At 40.1% G+C, this 16,695-nt stretch overlaps 1 protein-coding gene across 4 annotated transcripts in view; it reads left to right on the top strand.

Annotated features, from left to right (window-relative positions):
- Positions 1 to 16,695, top strand: part of GOLM2 (golgi membrane protein 2) — a 117,959-nt gene that overhangs the window by 54,839 nt on the left and 46,425 nt on the right. For all 4 annotated transcript variants that reach the window (XM_032623676.1, XM_032623674.1, XM_032623675.1 and 1 more), the window contains exons 5-6: positions 10,499 to 10,643; positions 10,998 to 11,078. In XM_032623676.1, coding sequence (XP_032479567.1) covers positions 10,499 to 10,643; positions 10,998 to 11,078 — 226 coding nt within the window. The remainder of the gene's footprint in view (positions 1 to 10,498; positions 10,644 to 10,997; positions 11,079 to 16,695) is intronic.

The raw sequence follows: 16,695 nt of genomic DNA, 5'->3' as shown, positions 1-16,695 counted from the left end.
TTCGTAGGAACAAATCCATTGTAAGCTATATGAAACAAGCATAAGTTGTATTGAGGGATTTTTTTTTTTTTTTTAACTAAGTACATTCCTGTCTTGGAAATTACTCTGGGGAGGGGGTCAGCAAACTAAGTCCAACCTCCTGCCTGTTTTTAACTGCCCATCAGCAAAAAACGGTCATTACATTGAAAAATGGTTAAAAAGTCAAAAGAATATTTTATGACTGGGAAAGTTGTAAGAAATTCAAATCTTAGTGTCTACAAATACAATTTTATTATAACACATCCACACTCATTTGTTTATTGCTTTCATACTACAAAGATAAATGGTTATAAACCAGAGGAGACTAAGAAGACCTGAGTACTTAAATGCAATGTAGTAAAAAATTAAATAAATAAATAAATAAAATAAAATAAATGCAGTGTAGTATCCTGGATTGGATCCTGGAACAGAAAAAGGTCTTAATGGAAAAAGTGGTGAAGTCTAAGTAAAGTCTGGAGTTTAGTTAATAATGTACTAATGTTGGTTTCTTAGTTTTGCAAATGTGCTGTGCTATTGTGATGTTAATATTAAGGGAAATTGGGAGATGGGTAATTACTTTTCTGTAAATCTAAATTATTTCAGAGTAAGAAGTTTATTTAAAAAACAATTGGGGGGGGGGACCTTGAAGATGGCGGAAGAGTAAGACACGGAGATTGCCTTCCTCCCCACGGATACACCAGAAATACATCCACACGTGGAACAACTCCTACAGAACTCCTACTGAAGGCTGGCAGAAGACCTCAGACCTCCCAAAAGGCAAGAAACTCCCCACGTAACTGGGTAGGGCAAAAGAAAAAACAGAGGCAAAAGAATAAGGACGGCACCTGCACCAGTGCGAGGGAGCTGTGAAGGAGGAAAAGTTTCCACACACTAGGAAGCCCCTCCGCGGGCGGAGACTGCGGGAGGCAGAGGGGGGAGTTTCGGAACCGCGGAGTAGTGCACAGCGACGGGTGCGGAGGGCAAAGCGGGGCGATTCCTGCACAGACGATCGGTGCCGACCAGCACTCACCAACCCGAGAGGCTTGTCTGCTCACCCGCCGGGGCGGGCGGGGCTGCGAGCTGAGGCTCGGGTTTTGGTTTTGGACGGAGCTCAGGGAGAGGACTGGGGTTGGCGGCTTGAACATAGCCTGAAGGGGTTAGTGCACCACGACTAGCCGGGAGGGAGTTCGGGGAAAAGCCTGCAACGGCCGAAGAGGCAAGAGACTTTTTCTTCCCTCTTTGTTTCCTGGTGCGCGAGGAGAGGGGTTTAAGAGCGCTGCTTAAAGGAACTCCAGAGACGGGCGCGAGCCGCGGCTAAAAGCGCGAACCCCAGAGACGGGCGCGAGCCGCGGCTGAGGGCGCGAGCCCCCGAGACGGGCGCGAGCCGCGGCTGAAAGCGCAAACCCCAGAGACGGGCGCGAGCCGCGGCTAAAACCGCGGACCCCAGAGACGGGCGGGAGACGCTAAGGCTGCTGCTGCCGCCACCAAGGGGCCTGTGTGCGAGCACAGGTCACTCTCCACACCCCTCTTCCGCGGAGCCTGTGCAGCCCGCCACTGCCAGGTTCCCGGGATCCAGGGACAACTTCCCCGGGACAACGCACGGCGGGCCTCAGGCTGGTGCAACGTCACGCCGGCCTCTGCCGCAACGTCACGCTGCCTCTGCCGCCGCAGGCCGGCCCCGCACGCAGTGCCCCTCCTTCCCCCATCCCCCAACCCCCGGCCTGAGTGAGCCGGAGGCCCCGAATCAGCGGCTCCTTTAACCCCGTCCTGTCTGAGCGAAAAAACAGACGCCCTCCAGCGACCTACACGCAGAGGCAGGGCCAAATCCAAAGCTGAGCTCCTGTGAGCTGTGAGAACAAAGAAGAGAAAGGGAAATCTCTCCCAGCAGCCACAGAAGCAGCGGATTAAAGCTCCACAATCAACTTGATATACCCTGCATCTGTGGAATACCTGAATAGACAAGGAATGATCCCAAATTGAAGAGGTGGAATTTAGGAGCGAGATCTATGATTTTTTTCCCTTTTCCTCTTTTTGTGAATGTGTACGTGTATGCTTCTGTGTGAGATCTTGTCTGTATACTCTTACTTCCACCATTTGTCCTAGGGCTCTATCCGTCCATGACTTTTTTTTAAAAATTCTTTTTCTTAATAATTAAGTTTAATTGTAATAACTTTATTATACTTTACCTTCGTTCTTTCTTTCTTTCCTTCCTTCCTTCCCTCCTTTAGACAACGAATCACCCCAAATTGAGGAGGTGGTCTCAGGGAGCAGGATTTATGATTTTTCCCCCTTTACCTCTTTTTGTGAAGGTGTATGTGTATGCTTCTGTGTAAGATTTTCTCTGTATAGCTTTGCTTCCAACGTTTGTCCTAAGGTTCTATCTGTCCCTTTTTTTTTTTCTAAATATTTTTTAATTCAATAACTATATTATACTTGATTTTATTTTTACTGTATCATCTTTCTTTCTGTCTTTTTTCCTTCTTTCCCTCCTTCCTTCCTTCCTCCCTCCCTCCCTCCTTTCTTTCCTTCTTTGCTTCTTTCTTCCTTCCTTCCTTTCCTCCTTTCCTTCTTTCTTTACTCATACTTCTACTAATTCTCCCTACTTTTTCTCCCTTTTATTCTGAGCTGTGTGGATGAAAGGCTCTTGGTGCTCCAGCCAGGAGTCAGGGCTCTGCCTCTGAGGTAGGAGAGCCAACTTCAGGACACTGGTCAACAAGAGACCTCCCAGCTCCACATAATATTAAACGGTGGAAATATCCCAGAGACCTCCATCTTAACACCAGCACCCAGCTTCACTCAACGACCAGCAAGCCACAGTGCTGGACAACCTATGCCAAACAACTAGCAAAACAGGAACACAACCCCACCCATTAGCAGAGAGGCTGCCTAAAATCATAATAAGGCCACAGACACCCCAAAACACACCACCAGACGTGAACCTGCCCACTAGAGAGACAAGATCCAGCCTCATCCAGCACAACACAGGCACTAGTCCCCTCCACCAGGAAGCCTACACAACCCACTGAAACAACCTTAGCCACTGGAGACAGACATCAAAAACAACGGGAACGGGGCTTCCCTGGTGGCGCAGTGGTTGGGAGTCCGCCTGCCGATGCAGGGGACACAGGTTCGTGCCCCGGTCCGCGAAGATCCCACATGCCGCGGAGTGGCTGGGCCCGTGAGCCATGGCCGCTGAGACTGCGCGTCCAGAGCCTGTGCTCCGCAACGGGAGAGGCCACAACAGTGAGAGGCCCGCGTAATGCAAAAAAAAAACAACGGGAACTACGAAAGTGCAGCCTGCAAAAAGGAGACCCCAAACACAGTAAGGTAAGCAAAATGAGAAGACAGAAAAACACACAGCAGATGAAGGAGCAAGATAAAAACCCACCAGACCTAACAAATGAAGAGGAAATAGGCAATCTACCTGAAAAAGAATTCAGAATAATGATAGTAAGGATGATCCGAAATCTTGGAAGTAGAATGGACAAAATGCAAGAAACAGTTAACAAGGACCTACAAGAACTAAAGATGAAACAAGCAACGATGAACAACGCAATAAATGAAATTAAAAGTACTCTAGATAGGATCAATAGCAGAATAACTGAGGCAGAAGAACGGATAAGTGACCTGGAAGATAAAGTAGTGGAAATAACTACTGCAGAGCAGAATAAAGAAAAAAGAATGAAAAGAACTGAGGACAGTCTCAGAGACCTCTGGGACAACATGAAACGCACCAACATTCGAATTATAGGGGTTCCAGAAGAAGAAGAAAGAAAGAAAGGGTCTGAGAAAATATTTGAAGAGATTATAGTTGAAAACTTCCCTAATATGGGAAAGGAAATAGTTAATCAAGTCCAGGAAGCACAGAGGGTCCCATACAGGATAAATACAAGGAGAAACACGCCAAGACACATATTAATCAAACTGTCAAAAATTAAATACAAAGAAAGCATATTAAAAGCAGCAAGGGAAAAACAACAAATAACACACAAGGGAATCCCCATAAGGTTAACAGCTGATCTCTCAGCAGAAACCCTACAAGCCAGAAGGGAGTGGCAGGACATACTGAAAGTGATGAAGGAGAATAGCCTGCAACCAAGACTACTCTACCCAGCAAGGATCTCATTCACATTTGATGGAGAAATTAAAACCTTTACAGACAAGCAAAAGCTGAGAGAGTTCAGCACCACCAAACCAGCTTTACAACAAATGCTAAAGGAACTTCTCTAGACACGAAACACAAGAGAAGGAAATGACCTATAGTAGCGAACCCAAAACAATATATAAAATGGAAATAGGAACATACATATCGATAATTACCTTAAATGTAAATGGACTAAATGCTCCCACCAAAAGACACAGATTGGCTGAATGGATACAAAAACAAGACCCTTATATATGCTGTCTACAAGAGACCCACTTCAGAACTAGAGACACATACAGACTGAAAGTAAGGGGATGGAAAAAGATATTCCATGCAAATGGAAACCAAAAGAAAGCTGGAGTAGCAATTCTCATATCAGACAAAATAGACTTTAAAATAAGGACTATTAAAAGGGACAAAGAAGGACACTACATAATGATCAAGGGATCGATCCAAGAAGAAGATATAACAATTGTAAATATTTATGCACCCAACATAGGAGCACCTCAATACATAAGGCAAATACTAACAACCATAAAAGGGGAGATCAACAGTAACACATTCATAGTAGGGAACTTTAACACCCCACTTTCACCCATGGACAGATCATCCAAAATGAAAATAACTAAGGAAACACAAGCTTTAAATGATATATTAAACAAGATGGACTTAATTGATATTTATAGGACACTCCATCCAAAAACAACAGAATACACATTTTTCTCAAGTGCTCATGGAACATTCTCCAGGATAGATCATATCTTGGGTCACAAATCAAGCCTTGGTAAATTTAAGAAAACTGAAATCGTATCAAGTATCTTTTCCGACCACAACGCCATGAGACTAGATATCAATTACAGGAAAAGATCTGTAAAAAATACAAACACATGGAGGCTAAACAATACACTACTTAATAATGAAGTGATCACTGAAGAAATCAAAGAGGAAATAAAAAAATACCTAGAAACAAATGACAATGGAGACACAACGACCCAAAAACTATGGGATGCAGCAAAAGCAGTTCTAAGGGGGAAGTTTATAGCAATACAAGCCCACCTTAAGAAGCAGGAAACATCTCGAATAAACAACCTAACCTTGCACCTCAAGCAATTAGAGAAAGAAGAACAAAAAAACCCCAAAGCTAGCAGAAGGAAAGAAATCATAAAAATCAGATCAGAAATAAATGAAAAAGAAATGAAGGAAACAATAGCAAAGATCAATAAAACTAAAAGCTGGTTCTTTGAGAAGATAAACAAAATAGATAAACCACTAGCCAGACTCATCAAGAAAAAAAGGGAGAAGACTCAAATCAATAGAATTAGAAATGAAAAAGGAGAAGTAACAACTGACACTGCAGAAATAAAAAAAATCATGAGAGATTACTACAAGCAACTCTATGCCAATAAAATGGACAATCTGGAAAAAATGGACAAATTCTTAGAAATGCACAACCTGCCAAGACTGAATCAGGAAGAAATAGAAAATATGAACAGACCAATCACAAGCACTGAAATTGAAACTGTGATTAAAAACCTTCCAACAAACAAAAGCCCAGGACCAGATGGCTTCACAGGTGAATTCTATCAAACATTTAGAGAAGAGCTAACACCTATCCTTCTCAAACTCTTCCAAAATATAGCAGAGGGAGGAACACTCCCAAATTCCTTCTAGGAAGCCACCATCACCTTGATACCAAAACCAGACAAGGATGTCACAAAGAAAGAAAACTACAGGCCAATATCACTGATGAACATAGATGCAAAAATCCTCAACAAAATACTAGCAAACAGAATCCAACAGCACATTAAAAGGATCATACACCATGATCAAGTGGGGTTTATTCCAGGAATGCAAGGATTCTTCAATATACGCAAATCTATCAATGTGATAAACCATATTAACAAATTGAAGGAGAAAAACCATATGATCATCTCAATAGATGCAGAGAAAGCTTTCGACAAAATTCAATACCCATTTATGATAAAAACCCTTCAGAAAGTAGGCATAGAGGGAACTTTCCTAAACATAATAAAAGCCATATATGACAAGCCCACAGCAAACATCATCCTCAATGGTGAAAAACTGAAAGCATTTCCACTAAGATCAGGAACAAGACAAGGTTGCCCACTCTCACCACTCTTATTCAACATAGTTTTGGAAGTTTTAGCCACAGCAATCAGAGAAGAAAAGGAAATAAAAGGAATCCAAATCGGAAAAGAAGAAGTAAAGCTGTCACTGTTTGCAGATGACATGATACTATACATAGAGAATCCTAAAGATGCTACCAGAAAACTACTAGAGCTAATCAATGAATTTGGTAAAGTAGCAGGATACAAAATTAATGCACAGAAATCTCTGGCATTCCTATATACTAATGATGAAAAATCTGAAAGTGAAATCAGGAAAACACTCCCATTTACCATTGCAACAAAAAGAATAAAATATCTAGGAATAAACCTACCTAAGGATACGAAAGACCTGTATGCAGAAAATTATAAGACACTGATGAAAGAAATTAAAGATGATACAAATAGATGGAGAGATATACCATGTTCTTGGATGGGAAGAATCAACATTGTGAAAATGACTCTACTACCCAAAGCAATCTACAGATTCAATGCAATCCCTATCAAACTACCACTGGCATTTTTCACAGAACTAGAACAAAAAATTTCGCAATTTGTATGGAAACACAAAAGACCCCGAATAGCCAAAGCAATCTTGAGAACGAAAAAAGGAGCTGGAGGAATAAGGCTCCCTGACTTTAGACTATATTACAAAGCAACAGTAATCAAGACAGTATGGTACTGGCACAAAAACAGAAAGATAGATCAATGGAACAGGATAGAAAGCCCAGAGATAAACCCACGCACATATGGACACCTTATCTTTGATAAAGGAGGCAGGAATGTACAGTGGAGAAAGGACAGCCTCTTCAATAAATGGTGCTGGGAAAACTGGACAGGTACATGTAAAAGTATGAGATTAGATCACTCCCTAACACCATACACAAAAATAAGCTCAAAATGGATTAAAGACCTAAATGTAAGGCCAGAAACTATCAAACTCTTAGAAGAAAACGTAGGAAGAACACTCTATGACATAAATCACAGCAAGATCCTTTCTGACCCACCTCCTAGAGTAATGGAAATAAAAACAAAAATAAACAAATGGGACCTAATGAAACTTCAAAGCTTTTGCACAGCAAAGGAAACCATAACCAAGACCAAAAGACAACCCTCAGAATGGGAGAAAACATTTGCAAATGAAGCAACTGACAAAGGATTAATCTCCAAAATTTACAAGCAGCTCATGCAGCTCAATAACAAAAAAACAAACAACCCCATCCAAAAATGGGCAGAAGACCTAAATAGACATTTCTCCAAAGAAGATATACAGAATGCCAACAAACACATGAAAGAATGCTCAACATCATTAATCATTAGAGAAATGCAAATCAAAACTACAATGAGATATCATCTCACACCAGTCAGAATGGCCATCATCAAAAAATCAAGAAACAATAAATGCTGGAGAGGGTGTGGAGAAAAGGGGACACTCTTGCACTGCTGGTGGGAATGTGAATTGGTTCAGCCACTGTGGAGAACAGTATGGAGGTTCCTTAAAAAACTACAAATAGAATTACCATATGACCCAGCAATCCCACTACTTGGCATATACCCTGAGAAAACCAAAATTCAAAGAGAGTCATGTACCAAAATGTTCATTGCAGCTCTATTTACAATAGCCAGGACATGGAAACAACCTAAGCGCCCATCATCGGATGAATGGATAAAGAAGATGTGGCACATATACACAATGGAATATTACTCAGCCTTAAAAAGAAATGAAATTGAGCTATTTGTAATGAGATGGATAGACCTAGAATCTGTCATACAGAGTGAAGTAAGTCAGAAAGAAAAAGACAAATACCGTATGCTAACACATATATATGGAATTTAAGGGGAAAAAAATGTCATGAAGAACCTAGGGGTAAGATAGGAATAAAGACGCAGACCTACTGGAGAACGGACTTAAGGATATGGGGAGGGGGAAGGGTGAGTTTTGACAGGGCGAGAGAGAGTCATGGACATATACACACTAACAAACGTAGTAAGGTAGATAGCTGGGGGGAAGCAGCCGCAAGGCACAGGGATATTAGCTCGGTGCTTTGTGACAGCCTGGAAGGGTGGGATGGGGAGAGTGGGAGGGAGGGAGACGCAAGAGGGAAGACATATGGGAACATATGTATATGTATAGCTGATTCACTTTGTTGTAAAGCAGAAACTAACACACCATTGTAAAGCAATTATACCCCAATAAAGATGTTTAAAAAAAAAAAAAAAAAAAAAAAGAACAATTAGGGGGACTTCCCTGGTGGCACAGTGGTTAAGAATCCGCCTGTCAGTGCAGGGGACATGGGTTCGAGCCCTGGTCTGGGAAGATCCCATATGCCGTGGGCCAACTAAGCCCGTGTGCCACAGCTACTGAGTCTGCACTCTAGAGCCAGCGAGCCACAACTACTGAGCCCACGTGCCACAACTACTGAAGCCCACGCATCTAGAGCCTGCGCTCCGCAACAAGAGAAGCCACTGTAATGAGAAGCCCACGCACCGCAACGAAGAGTAGCCCCCACTCTCTGCAACTAGAGAAAAGCCCTCGCGCAGCAACAAAGACCCAACACAGCCAAAAATAAAAAAACAAATAAATTTATTAAAAAACAAAAAAACAATTAGGTGGCCCCCTTACCAAATCAACAGTACTGCATTTAGGAAGCCATCTTATTTTGTTAATAGTATTTAATATTGTCCATTCACGTAAAGGTATTGCCGTTAATAATGCATCAAAGGGACAACATCTTTATTAACTGTTTTAAATGGAGAAGTATTTTTGACCACTAGTTTGTTGACTTTACGTTTTGTTGGTTATTGTTTGTTTTATCCACATCAAAAAGCAGTGGAATATTATGGAAGTAGCCTTATGATGTAGCATTATAGCAAAAATGTAGAGAGATGCAGGATGGCTGCTCAGGTTGTACCTCAACGATTTTCTCACCTTTGGCCTTCATACTGACATGTTCAGAAATTTCAGTTTATCATTTCACTCATCATAAATTAAGCTCTCAGAATTGGCTATTGCTTACCAAGTTCCCAAAAACTGTGGGAGTCAGAAAGACTGTGGTTTGAATCCCTTTTCCACACTTCTCTAGCTTTGTAATCTTGAACAAGCTGCTTAAACTTCTTTAAGCCTCAGTTTTATTTTGTTTTTCCCAAAACTATTCATTTGTCTCCACTAAAGGATAGACTTGAAAACAATTTGTAAACTATGAAACACAGTGCAAATGTTTGTTGTTGATTTTATCTGCCAGATACACTGGAATACCTACACTTGATTGTCAAAGCACCCTTTCTTCTTTATTGTGACAAATTCTTACAATTTGCCTCCTATTTTTCTAGATTTTCTATAGATTTTTTAGTACTATTGTTTTTTATAATGTTACCAATGATTGCACTGCATAATGCTTTAGAGTTGACAGAACATTTAATGTTAATATTATTATGCATTAAATATTAATATGGCAACCCAAGCATGTGTACTTGACTCCTTGCCTCTCCCAGTTTTCCACTGAGGCAACTCAACCAATATAAAAGAGGAAACTGGCCCCCCACAGAATTGAGTCAGACCTAATCATAAACCTGAAGATTCAAGTTTCCAAGGAGGAGATATGGTTAGTTGAAGCAGGTTACAGGGAGCACTGACTTGTGCATTGTTCTGCCATTCCTTCCTATGCTTGAGTGGCCAGTGCACCTGGGAAGAAGTTTGCTTGTTTTCTACCCTTGCTGTTTCTACTTGGGGAAAAGCCTGACAATGTCAGTAGCCATCTATCACACTTGAGGGGACACCTGTGTGCCATCCTCCTGCTCTCTGCTATCCTACTCGATTACAACATATGCCTATACAGAATCCACTCTGCCCACAGCACCCAAGACTGTGCCAAACTGTAGGCCTCCACAGCAACCTACAGTGCTCAGCAAGACTGTCTTCTCACAGAATCACCAAAGAGAATTATCAGCATAGCCAAAGGGAATTATCTCTGCCTAAAATTTTAGGCCATTTATGATAGAGACTTTTAAAAAATATTACTTATTCTCTGAATTCATATCAGGTATGAAAACTGAACAGAAAATAATATATCCCACATCTCTAAGTGTTTAGAATTTAGACCCATGGTATGTATTTCAAAAACATGAATTGTTTCAGAATATTAAGTTAATAGTTGTTTCAGTAGTTTCACATTTTGAACTGAAAAATACTTACTGTTACCAAATCTTACAGCAAGAGGCCCACAAGTTTGAATCAAAAGATGGAAATGGATTGGATATAAACCATCATGCAGTACCTAAAAACATTCCAAAAGTTGCTGAGAATGCTGCAGGCAAGCATGAAGAACCCTCAAGCAATCATATTCCACATGGGAAAGGTATTACTGTTATTTTGTGTTAATAGAAAAACTATTAGAAATAGTTTCTAATAGTTTGTGTTAATAGAAAAACTATTATTTTTCTCATTTTGAAGTGGATTATTGAATCATAAAGAATATTGTTTGATTTTACTTCCATTATGATTAGGTGTCTGTTTCAAATTTGGATCCTTTAATAGAGAAGAAAAAACAGTAAGTTTATAGAGTTACAACTATGTCCAAAGCAAGATATAAAGATATTCATTTGATATAGCCTATTGCTCTACAAACTGATTATAACATTCCTTCAAAATATTTTCAATTTATGTAATGAAAAATATAAAATTATATTTTTTGTTACTGTTACTTGGGCAGAACAAATCAAACGAGGTGGTGATGCAGGAATGCCTGGAATAGAAGAGAATGACCTTGCAAAAGCTGAAGATCTTCCCATTGGTAAGTAAAAGTTATTAGAATATTTAACTGAAGTGATCATGTTATTTTTCATGTGACTCTATTGTTTGTTTTTTTTAAAATAAATTTATTTATTTATTTTTGGCTGCGTTGGGTCTTTGTTGTCACACATGGGCTTTCTCTAGTTGTGGCAAGTTGGGGCTACTCTTCATCGCAGTGCATGGACTTTTTTTTTTTTTTTTTTTTTTTTTGGCGGTACGCGGGCCTCTCACTGCTGTGGCCCCTCCCGTCGCGGAGCACAGGCTCCGGACGTGCAGGTTCAGCGGCCATGGCTCACGGGCGCAGCCGCTCCGCGGCATGTGGGATCTTCCCGGAGCGGGGCATGAACCTGTGTCCCCTGCATCGGCAGGCAGACTCTCAACCACTGCGCCACCAGGGAAGTCCCAGTGCATGGACTTCTTATTGCGGTGGCTTCTCTTGTTGCAGAGCATGGGCTCTAGGCACGCAGGCTTTAGTAGTTGTGGCATGTGGGCTCAGTAGTTGTGGCTCGCGGGCTCTAGAGCACAGGCTCAGTAGTTGTGGTGCACGGGCTTAGTTGCTCCACGGCATGTGGGATCTTCCCGGACCAGGGCTCGAACCTGTGTCCCCTGCACTGGCAGGCGGATTCTTAACCACTGCACCACCAGGGAAGCCCATCATGTGACTATTGTTTTTCTGAGTAACACCTGAGAAAAGTCACAGATATCTGGATGATTGATATTTCCAGTTAACTAACTCAAGATATAAATGTTTTGGATATATTTTTATGAAAAATTTTGCTAAAATGTATAAAGTACTTGTTTTTGCCTTAAGAGTCAAGCATAAAGAAAAAAGCGTCAAACATATTTGAACTTTTTCTTGATGACTCAGAGTTATTTCTCATGACAGTTATGCTATGTTAGTTACTTATGTTTACTAAAAGTATGTGTGGCTTATTTCTTTCAGGCTAAATGTTCCTAGATTGCTGTGTTGTTGATGTGCTTTAATATGGCATAGTAATACCGTTATATAGGTTTTTAGGACTTGGCGTTTCTTTTCAGTTAATCACCCGACACTTTAAATAGCTTATTCACTTTTTTCCCTTGTTTTATGGCTACTTCTGTTCAGTGTATATCTTTTTCTCCATTAATGTGTCTACTTCTTGTCCATTTCCACTTGGTCTGTATCATTGCTGCTATCCTAATCACATTCAGTTTTTCTATTTTTCTTAGCTATCATAGGTACCCCCTCCCTGCTGACTGCAATATATTATGGTGGAAAATAGGAAGAAACAGCACGTCTTTGGTCCTTCTTAGCTGTTTTTGTTCCTTTTCCATCTCTGTGATCACTTCTGTGGTTATATAGCTCATTGTATGTGGCTGAAACTGCTGAGTGTCTGAGGTCCAAATGCATGAAGTATTAGTCCTTTCATTTGTTGGATCATATGGTAGCTCTGTTTTTAGTTTTTTGAGAAACCTCCATAGTGTTTTCCACAGTGGCTGCACCAATTTACATTCCCGCCAACAGTGTACAAGTGAATTAATTTTTTTTTATCTTTGATTTTCTGTAATTTGAAAATGATATACTGTGGAGCAGTTTTTTTGTTTAGTTTTTGTTTGTTTGTTTTGGCATTTATCCTGCTTGGTGTTCCCTGAGCTTCCTTGATCTGTAGTTTGGGGTTTGACATTTATTTGGGGAAATTCTCAGTCATTATGATTTCAAATATTTCTTCTGTTCTTTTCTCTCTTCTCCTTCTGGTATTCTCATTATGCATATGTTACACCTTTTGTACTTGTCTTAGGTATTTGGTTCTGTTTTTTTCCAGTCTTTGTCCTCTTTGCTTTTCAGTTTTTTTTTTTTTTTTTTTTTTGCTTTTCAGTTTTTGAGGATACTATTGATATATCCTGTAGCTCAGAGCTTCTTTCCTCAGCCTTCTCCAGTCTACTAATAAACCCATCAAAGGCACTGTTCATTTCTGTTACAGTGTTTTTGATCTCTAGTATTGCTTTTTGATTCTTTCTAGGATTTCTGTCTCTGTACTTATATTGCCTATCTATTCTTGCATGCTGTCTGCTTTATCCATTAGAGTTCTTAGCATATTAATTACAGTTTTAAATTCCTGGTCTGTTAATTGCAACATTTCTGCTGTGTGTGGTTCTGAAGCTTACTCTTTTCAAATTGCATTTTTCGCCTTTCAGTGTGCCTTGTAATTTTTCCTTGATACCTTAACATGATATACCAGGGAAAAGAAACTGTTGTAAATAGGTCTTTAGTAATGTGGTGGTGAGGTGTCGGGGAGGGAAAGCATTCTGTAGTCCTATGTTAGGTCCCAGGCTTTTAGCAAGCCTGTGTCTCTGGACTCTGAACTTCACAAGTGTTTCAGTTTTTTTCCTCCCCCCTTAGGTGAGACAGAGTGGCTAGAGTGGGCTGGAGTTGGGTATTTCCCTTCCCCAGGTCACTTAGACTCTGATAATGCCCTAGCAGTTTAGGCGCTGTTCAACTAGTTTCTGCGGAGGGCAGACAGAGAACTGAGTGCTTTGGTGTATTTCAAAAATGGTTCCTTTTGCCCTCCCCCTGCCCGAGGGGATGTTTCTCGGTATTTACTATGGGAACCTAGTTGAGCTCCTGGAGATAAATTTCACAGCTTTGAGGGAGCCCCCTCTGTGACTGGGTCCCCCTAGAGTTTTAACTATGAGTTGCCCATACTGAACCTCTGGCAATTAATTAGTTACAGTTCAGGTTTTGGTACCGTCACTGCCTTCTATGGCAGTTTCTGTTCATTAGTCTCTCTTGTAAACCAAGACTCCCATATTTGCCTGTCCCTCTAATCATGGTGGTAGTAGTTTGCCCTGTGTCCTACTCTTTCTTATGGACCCAAGAAGAGTTGTTGATTTTTCAGACTGTTTAGCTTTTTTCTTGTTGTTAGGATAGAGTGGCAACTTCTGAGCTCCTTGTATGCAGAACCAGAAACCAGAAGTCTTCTGGATTAATTTTTGAACCTCTTTGAATTGTTGGTGTTTGCTTTGAGAATCATTGTTCATAACAGTTATCCTTAATTATTTAGAGAATTGTTTTCAGTATAAAAATTATTTTGATATAGTCACTGGTGAAAAGAAACTTTGAGCTGTAGAGTCTAGTTAGATGCAAACATAAAGGAGAGCCATGTTGTACCTTCGTACCTTGAGCTCTCAGTATGGTAAACATGGCAAGGTCCCAGTAAATGTGTATGGCTGAATTACCAGAATATCTTTAGCAGTGGAGCAATGGTCTCTAGAGTCAAACTGCTGGATTCAGACCCTTGGCTCTGTCTTTTAACAGGCATGTGATCATTTATTTGCCCTTATCCTTATCAGTGAAATAGGACAACAGTTTCAACCTCATAGGGTGGATGTGAGGTTTAAATGTAAAGCACCAAGAACAGTGTGCCTGACATATAGCCTGTGCTATATAAATCTTAGCTGCTGTTGTTATTACCATGATTATTTTATATTATTAGAAACATATTTTTATCTCCTTGTCACTCCTTTTACTGAGTATTGTCTTTTCTCCCTGAAGTAATCTATGTCATAATTCTTAATGCCAGTACAAGTTCTGGTGTGTATGTGGAGTCCCTAATGAGGCAATAATCCCACAGAGGAAGTAGAAGGAAGAACAGTTCATCCTTGTATTTTTTTTTCCATCCTTGTAATTTAAAAACAGACCCTTATGTGTTAATAGCAGTTTTGTTTACGATAGCCAAGACTGTACTAGAAACTATAGCAGAGCAGTGCTGAACTATCTTAAAATACAGCTCTGAAACAGTAAAGGGCTATATAGCATGCGCCTATGGTTAGCACGATGCTTCAGCTTCTCAGCTTCCAAAGCCATAGAGCTAAAAACCTTAATGGGTTTTGGTTTTGTTTTGTTTTTTGCGGTATTCGGGCCTCTCACTGCTGCGGCCTCTCCCGCTGTGGAGCACAGGCCCCAGACGAGTAGGCTTAGCGGCCATGGTTCACGGGCCCAGCCGCTCCGCGGTATGTGGGATCCTCCCGGACCTGGGCACGAACCCGTGTCCCCTGCATCGGCAGGCGGACTCTCAACCACTGCGCCACCAGGGAAACCCTGTTTTGTTTGTTTTTAATGTTGATTTGGAGCTTGTCACAAGATTTTACAGGAGTCTTGTAGTTTAACCCATTACCTTCTTGACCTGGATATTTTAGGCACCTGTGATGTTAGGCAGTTACATATTTATATCACTAGTTTTTAAACTTTTTTAGATTCAGAAACATTCCAAACATACAGAAAAAGATAGAAAATAACATAGTGAATACTCAAGTATCCACTGCCCTTTAAAAAAAATACACAAAGATAATGTAACATTTTGCCACATTAGTTTCAGATATTTCTGTTATTGATGTTATCGTTAAAGAAATAAAACATTACTGATAAACTGAAGCCTGCCTGTGTACCCTCCAGATCTCAATCCTGTCTCTTCTTCCCCAGAGGTAACTACTGTGCTGAGATTGGTGTGTATCAATTTCCATACATGTTTTTCGACTTTTACTGCACTTGTAAACATCTGTAAAACTATGAAGTATTGTTTTATTTGCTTTCTTAAACTTTAAATAAATGATGTCATTGTTTATATGATTCTGCAACTTTTTTTCCCCATCGGTATTATGCTTTTGAGACTTACCTGCGTTATACCTGTGGCTTTTTAACAGTTATAATTATTTCACTGTATAAATATACCACAATTTATCTATTCATATATAATAAACAATTAGGCCACTTCCAGGTGTTTATTTTGTTGTTGTTATTTCAAACAAATACTACAGTGGACATTCTCATGTATATCTTCTTCCGCACCTGAGAGTCTCTGGATACTTCTAGTATTTGATTAGTACATTGAGATTAAAAGGTGAGCTTGTTGCTGACTAGAGGACAGGCCTAGAGATCTAGCTGTCCCAAGTCCTACCCAGTCACTGAGGGTTGAGGAGATCAGTAGGTCAACACACTGGTAGTCTGTAAACAATTCCCAGCACAGTAGTTGCAAAGCTGTGCACAAGGATATGAACTTAAAAGTAGAATTCTTACATTATAGAGTATCTTCAGCTTTACTATACTTATATCAGTTTACACTTTTGCTAGTAATATATGACAGTTTTTGTTTATCCACATCCTCAACTAATATTTGGGTTTGCTATACTTTAAACTTTTTGCCAATCTGAAATGGTACCTTAAATTTGCCTTAGTATGAGTGACGTTAAACATCTCTTCGTATGTTTATTGGCCATTTTTGTTGCCTTCTTCTGTGATTTGCCTGGTATCATTTTTGCCATTTTTCTATTGGATTGTTAGTATTTTCCTTATTGATTTTTAAGAGTTCCTTAATAGTATGTAATGCAAATACCTTTTCCATATCATGCATATCAACAGAGAGGAAAATCTTATTTCTTACTTGGAAACTTCCTTCTAGTTTTAAGATCTAGTTAATCTCAGTAAAAATTGCCTCTAATGGTCTACTTTGGGGAAAACCTCATAAAGTTATAAAGATTTTTATGTACCTAAGCAGTCAGAAGTTCTTTTATAATTAATAATTTATAAAGAAAAACTTTTTGGTTTTCTAAAAGTTTGCTTTCTTTCTAGGTAGAGCTACTCT

Source organism: Phocoena sinus, chromosome 2, assembly GCF_008692025.1.
Source record: "Phocoena sinus isolate mPhoSin1 chromosome 2, mPhoSin1.pri, whole genome shotgun sequence".
NCBI classification, from domain to species: Eukaryota; Metazoa; Chordata; class Mammalia; order Artiodactyla; family Phocoenidae; genus Phocoena; species Phocoena sinus.
Note: the sequence above shows the minus strand (reverse complement) of the source record. Positions and strands in the feature narration are given on the sequence as shown.